This window comes from Austrofundulus limnaeus, unplaced genomic scaffold (assembly GCF_001266775.1).
Source record: "Austrofundulus limnaeus strain Quisiro unplaced genomic scaffold, Austrofundulus_limnaeus-1.0 Scaffold1725, whole genome shotgun sequence".
Taxonomy (NCBI): Eukaryota; Metazoa; Chordata; class Actinopteri; order Cyprinodontiformes; family Rivulidae; genus Austrofundulus; species Austrofundulus limnaeus.
The window spans coordinates 32,381-39,368 of NW_013954127.1; the positions used below are offsets into that span (position 1 = coordinate 32,381).

The 6,988-nt window shown below is 39.0% G+C and overlaps 1 protein-coding gene across 1 annotated transcript in view; it reads left to right on the forward strand.

Annotated features, from left to right (window-relative positions):
- LOC106536199 (integrin beta-3) overlaps positions 1–6,988 on the forward strand; it is a gene marked incomplete at its 5' end in the record, with an annotated part of 19,691 nt that overhangs the window by 9,778 nt on the left and 2,925 nt on the right. The window contains 3 exon segments of the mRNA XM_014033406.1: positions 476–698; positions 825–925; positions 3,265–3,384. Of these exon segments, the coding sequence (XP_013888860.1) occupies positions 476–698; positions 825–925; positions 3,265–3,384 (444 nt within the window).

Below are 6,988 nucleotides of genomic sequence, written 5' to 3' on the forward strand. Positions count from 1 at the left end.
CAATATATTTTTGTACTTTTAGTTTAAAAATGATAACATCCTACAATATTTTTACAGTCTTTATTTTACAGTTAAAATATATGTTTATTAAATAAAGTCTAATGTTACAACTAATCATGGATCCCTTTAATGTTCAGCAGTCTTGGAAACTTCATGTAACACCTCTTCTTTCTGGAGTTTTTAATCTCAAGTCAAGAACTTCATATTTTTAAAAGGTCTGTTGATGTACAGTATGTAGGAGATAACATTAAAGAGGCTCCCAAAACTACAAGAAAATGCTGTTCCTAAAGGGATAGTTTGTATTTTTACAGTGGAATTAATATCTATTTGGAGAAATAGAGCTTTACTTTGACCAAATTAAACAGACTGATGTAGTTAAAGAAGTGGTCTACAACATATGATATGTTTATTATTCATCTCCTGTTGCAAGACACCAAAACTATAGCAGACTGCGTTGTCATCTTTTCTCTCTCAGGTCATGGTGTTTGCGACTGCGGCTTCTGCCAGTGTGCGCCAGACTGGCAGGGAGAAAACTGCAACTGCTCCAGACGCACCGACACCTGCATGTCCAGCCTGGGTCTGCTGTGCAGCGGGAGGGGACAGTGTGTCTGCGGGGTCTGTGAGTGCACACAGCCGGGGGCTTACGGGGCCACGTGTGACAAGTGCCCCACCTGTCCGGACGCCTGCACCATGAAGAAGTGAGTCCGCCGGTGCACGTGTGTAGATGCCGCGTTCGAGTTTCAGAGAACCGGAGCGTAGTCGATCTGTTTGTGTTGTTAATGTTTGTTTCTCTGTTTTTTTTGTGTGTGTGTTTGTTCTGACAGGCAGTGTGTGGAGTGTAAACACTTCACGAGGGGCACMTTGTACGAGGACAACACCTGCAGTCGAATCTGCAAGGATGAGATCATGCTTGTGGATGAAATAGGTGAGATATGATTGATCAAAGCTCCAGCCAGAAAACAAAATCCTTAAAAGTTGGTAGCTGCTTGTAGTACTTAACAATKTTTAACTGAATTTCTGGGCTAACTAGTTAACTATATTATTCACAGTATAAAAATAGAGAGTGAAACCTGAGTGCTGAATAACTGCTGAACAATGTTCAAGAAGCTGAAACTGAGTTGTTAAAGTTGAATCAATTGGTAAAAGCAGGAGGACTGTGGGCTGCAGAGAGGACAGCCCCTGCACTGCAGAGCAGGAGGAAATGAGGATGGCAGAACTTATTTCTAGCGGCAGAGTAGGTTGGAAGATGGTTATTTGATGTTATTTGACATCCTACAGGCTCTGACATGTTAAATAAATTTGAAACTTAGTTTTTGAAAAATTCTGTAAAACTTGAAAAAATCCGTGAGATTGCTTTATACGTCCGTACACCTYTAGCCTGGCCCTTGCCTTCCWARGCAGTTCCGCTCAATTCTAGRTTCCCTTCACTGCTCCGTCTGGGARTTCTCCCATAGACAAGGATTTTGCTGGCAGATTTTTAGCCAATCAGAGAACAGAACGTCAATTTTCTGCTCAGTGTCTGCTTGTAGTTTATTTTACCTGGGCCAATCAGAGTACAGAAGGAGGAGTTATGAACGACGTCAAATTTCTGCGCAGTGTCTGCTAGTTATTTTAACATACGGCAGTGGAGGAAGTGAATGAAGCCAGTCCMTGTTGATAAGGCTTCCAAATTAAATTAAATTTGTCTGACAAAGCAGCAGCTCTCATTTACAGTCGCCTCGTTCGGCTCGGTATATTTCTCCTCTCAGTAGGGTTGTTTACAGCACACGCGATTTCCGGTTAGCTTCTTAGCTTAGCCTCCTTCACAGSGACAACACACACGCTTCAGCAGAGGCCACGCCTCCTGCAAGAATCGCTTATCAATAGTAGAGAGTCCAGACCCTCCYTCCMAAGCAAAGTGAAGGACAAGGGTCTGGTTTTAACCAGGCTAGTATYCCTGCAAAATGAGGGYAATTTTGTGTAAATTACAGACAATCTGTACAAATTGTCATGCATGCTAAAGAAAAGCTAAAATAGCYTTAGCAAATTCTAAACCTTAAAATTAGCAAAACAATAGCTGAAAGTCAAAACTAGCAAAATGYTAGCTAAAAGTAAATATTAGCTAAACAATTGCCAAAAAGACAAAATTGGCAAAATAGTTGCTATAAAACAAAATTACCTAAAGAAAAATACTAACATGAACAAGACAATTGCTAAAATCTAAAGTTAGCAAAAGAAAAGCCAAAGTTACCTTAACAAAAGCTAAAATTAGCAAAGCAATAGCTGAAAGCCAAAACTAGCAAAATGCAATTATTATTTTCAATTAATTTCTGTTATTTAACCAGGCAAATCCCACTGAGATCTCAGATCTCTTTTTCTGGGCGGCCTGGGCCTGAAGGCAACCTATTAATAAAAATGATAGCTAAAAGTAACAATTAGCTAAACATATGCCAAAAAAAAATCCAACAAAATTAGGAAAATAGTAGCTATAAGCTAAAATGACTAAACTAGTAGCTAAAAGAGCTTTGAGATGGACTTGAGACCTGTCCAGGGTGTACCTCRTTGCACAGTGTCTGCTGGATATGGACACCAATGACCCTGTGACCCTGAAAGGAAGAGGCAGGTAAAAGATAATGGATGGATGGCTGATAGTAGCATAAAGATAAAACTTCTAAAAGCAGTACCTAAAAGCTAATGTTGTATGCTAAAGTACAAAATGTTTTTTTTAAGGGTTTGAAAGATTTACTTCTTTTGTCACGGTATAGTTGTGGTTCTTCCCAAAGATACAGAATGACACTGATTTTTCTTTTTCGTCCATCTGTTTTGTCGCCACAGCGACTCATCCTTGTCCATCTGACTCTGTCCTTTGCATCCTCTGTCCTCACTCCAACTACGTCCATGTCCTCTGTGCATCCATCTTCTCTTTGGCCTAATTCTTCTATGTCTTTTTATTGGCAGTTGCATTTCTAATACCCTTCTGTCAATATACCAACTGTCCCATTCTGGACAGTTCCTGGACATATACAGACAGGTACAATGACAAGAAGAAAGAGTTGTTAAAAATGAACAAAAATAACTGGCATGGCAGCCACACAAGATAACAGAACAAACACTAAAAGAGGAGAATCAGATATGGAAAAAAGCACAATGATAAACAAAAAGAAATAAATAGACATGGCTGATYAGGTGAGTGGAGACAACTGAGTGAAGACAGGTGTTAATGGGAGGGACAAGACGGTAAATGACAGACTGGGGATAAATATTTCCTTGATATTTTTCACACAGAGCTCCATTACACAAARGCTGTGAACTGCTCTTACAAAGATGAAAACGACTGTGTGGTGCGCTTCCAGTACTACGAGGATGTCAGTGGCAAATCCATCCTGTTTGTTGTCAAAGAGCCAGGTAAGAACACACCTAACAAATTCCACATCTATTAATGAGGAACTGTGTGTGTGTGATTAACATGCATTCCTTAAGCATCACAAATACATGTCATTGTAGTTAAATGTTTATTATTGCTGTATAACCCCTGACAATAAATATGCATTAAAAAGAAAATAATAATGAATCACAAATGCTTCACCTTCATTATTTAGCAGATTTTTTTAATGCTTCGTATTTCTCTGCACCGACACTCCAGCTGTCGGCTCTTCATCTGCTCATTAAAGAGCCAAACAAAGAGAACGTTCAGTAAAAGCTCCTTTAACGACCATCATCACCCGCTGAGAAAGTCTGTCCTGTGGTCTACACCTTTACTGAGCGTGTGGGATTAATTTAAACACAGAGAAGAACCTCCATTATTTTTCCTTGAACACAGGCGCACCCTGCCGTGTCAAACGGGGCCGTAAACAGCAGCCCTGCTCCTCTGGGAATCTGCTGACTCCACAAAATCCAATCCAAAATCAGGATAGGAACAAGGAGAAAATTAGGTTAGGCGAAAAAAAAAAAAGAGGGGGTGGGTGGGGGCAAATATATCGTGAATGAATTCACAAATGTTGAAAAATGACCCTAAAGCACAAATATAGAACGACTTCTGCATGAGGTGGAGGGCCCAGGGATCAAAGAGGATTGGCCGAAGAGTCGGAAACGAAGCAAAGTAGGACAAGAGGGAAAGAGGAAGAGGCTTTGATGTTAACTGTAAAAGTTTGCTTTGTTTGTCTTTTTAGGTTACGACTCACCGGAACTGTCTACGCTTTAAACTGTATTTGCCTGAAGCTACATGCTTTAACATGCTCAGTCTGACAAACAGCATGCACATAAACACAGCAGATAACAAAAATCAAAAACCCACATCTGCATAAAATACAGCATTAACACATTTCACTGTATTATTCACGTGATAAAGTTTAAAGCTAATATTGGGTGAGGTGGTAGCTGAGTCTTCCTCAAAACGTCTTTGCAGCACGTCACTTTGATAAGATAAGATAAGATAAGATAAGATAAGATAAGATAAGATAAGATAAGATAAGATAAGATAAGATAAGATAAGATAAGATAAGATAAGATAAAACTTTATTGATCCCACAGTGGGGAAATTTGCACATTACTGCAGCTCAGTACAGCTACTTTGAAAAACATCCATTTAAGCCTGGAAATAGAGACCAAACCAACTCAGTTAGCTGTTGACAGTAATAACTATCTGCATAGTTTCTTTTTTTGATACATGCTCTCGAAACATGCAAGGAATTATTTTAATAGGATGCTAGCCTCAAACTWAAACTCACGCAGCAGCGCTTGGCTTGTCTTGTTTTTTTGCTTCTGCACTTGAGGACCTGGAAACATATTGGGTGGATACTTTTAGAGCCAGTTTCCAGAACAACTAATGATTGGAAAAATGACAGAGGGCAGCGCAACGAGTCATGAGTTCTTCCACTCTGGTGGAGGAATGTTTTTTTATCTATTCGTAGGTCAGTTTTGAAAGGCAACAAATCGAATTCCTATAAGATTTTTCCACGCCACAAAGAGTGATTGAAGTTCTGTGGCCTGGCTTGAAGATGTTAGTATTTTCCACTGCAGCKCTTCCTCTAATTTGGTAACATGTTCATCACTCATGGACTGCCTGTATTTTACAACAGGCARACGTGATTGGCAGCGCGAGGGCTTGACGGTTAGCACTGTTGCCTCACAGAAAGAAGGCCCTGGGTTTTATCCCCGGTTCGGATCAGGGGTCTTTCTCTGTGGAGTTTGCATTTTCTCACATTTGCATGGATGTTTTTTCAGCYTATACCAGTTTCCTTTCCACAGATTGCCTTCATGTCCATGCTTCCCTTACAAAAAAATGTGATCTGAATAGGATTTGCCTAGTTCAATAAAGATAAAAAAGTTAATACAGATCTTATAACCTGCAGAAAGCACCTGTAATACATGRTAAAAGGCATCAGGGTGAGTTCGATTCATGGCAAAATCCCAGACAAAACCCARGCAAGCATGAAGAGAAGATGCAAACTCCACACAGACAGACCCCAGGTCCAAACTGGGTGTAAATACATGTTCAGATTGGAAGTCCTAATAATTTGCAGAAAATAGATTAAGTTCTCAGTTAAACATTTATTTTCAAATCCAAAGACTCCTTTTCYCTCCAAACCTGTCTGCTTCTGAAGTCTAAATAAAAATGGCCGCCAATCACGTGTTACACATTACATGTGAGCGAGGCAAATACTAAATAGAGCAGGGAMGCACCAACATGAAAATTTCAGCCAATATTGATATCCAATATTATTATTGCTGCTATGGCTGATAACCAATAACACAAATTATTTATCTGTATAAACACACTTGTGTCTTTTTTCAAACTGTAAAAAAAACAAAAAACACCAGACTGCTGACATGGCTGTCTACTTCAGTTATTCCTGGCTGTGCAGCATCAATATTACTATCAAACAAATACCACTTGACCAACTATTTCCCCTCCCAAAGCAGAAACACAATTCTAAAAGTTTGGAAATCAATATCGTACGTTAATATCAGCCCAGTTTTACCTATCAGACTGARACCAATATTCTAAGAAATGACCAACATRGGCCGATACTGATGTTAATGCCAATATATTGTGCATCCCTAAAATATAGAGTTTTTCATACTCTTACTGTTTAAAGTAAATGACTACAACCGATTGCATAGTATAATATATAAGACTGTATCTGAAATTCAGTTACCGGTTGTTATGGCAATATTTATTTAACAAAGACAGAAATARGTGGTCCAAGAATGAAGGRACTCTGTGAGATGATCAGCTGAGTTTTATTGCAACAACAGGAAACACAGAGAATAACCTGGCCTGCCTCTGTGCCTCTGCTTCTCTCTGTCACTGTCTCTCCACACTGCTGTTGAACACTGTTGAACACTGTCTCAAGAGGCCTCATATATACAGTATATTAACATTCTGTCATCTTAGCAAGATTTGATACAAGGTCAATGGAAAACACAAAGATAAACCCAAGTGATATCTAAGAATGACTGTTGTTAGCAAATCTTGTTCTGACTTTAATCATTCTATCTGCAGATGAACAGCATGTCATGAAAACCTAGGTCATTAAAGGTTGTCATGAATAACTAGCTTAAACATAAAATTATTAGATCCATTACACCTCCCCCATCTGATCATTAAATCACCAATTAAATGATAAATAAAACAAAAAAACTCTTTAAGGTATTAAAAAAAACATGTCAACATAAACCTAAGTATATGTACTTTTCTAAAATCCCAACCACAGAAATTCCATTTTTATTCCTCCCACAGTAATTACTAACCCCCCAAAAAGTTATCACACAAAAGTCTTTGGATCATCTTGAACACAAACAGGATTGTCTGTTTTGTTATATGGAAGGGTCAGACGTGGTGGTAGGGCTCTGACTTTTTGTAGATCATGCGAGGAGCTGGAAGAGGAGGGTTAGCTGGATTTGGACATGACGTTTGTTTGAAATTAATCTCACCAGGTTCTTGTTGGGGTCTCAGAGTCCAAGAGATCCTCTGTTTGTGATGCTGATTCTGCAGGTTGAAGTAACT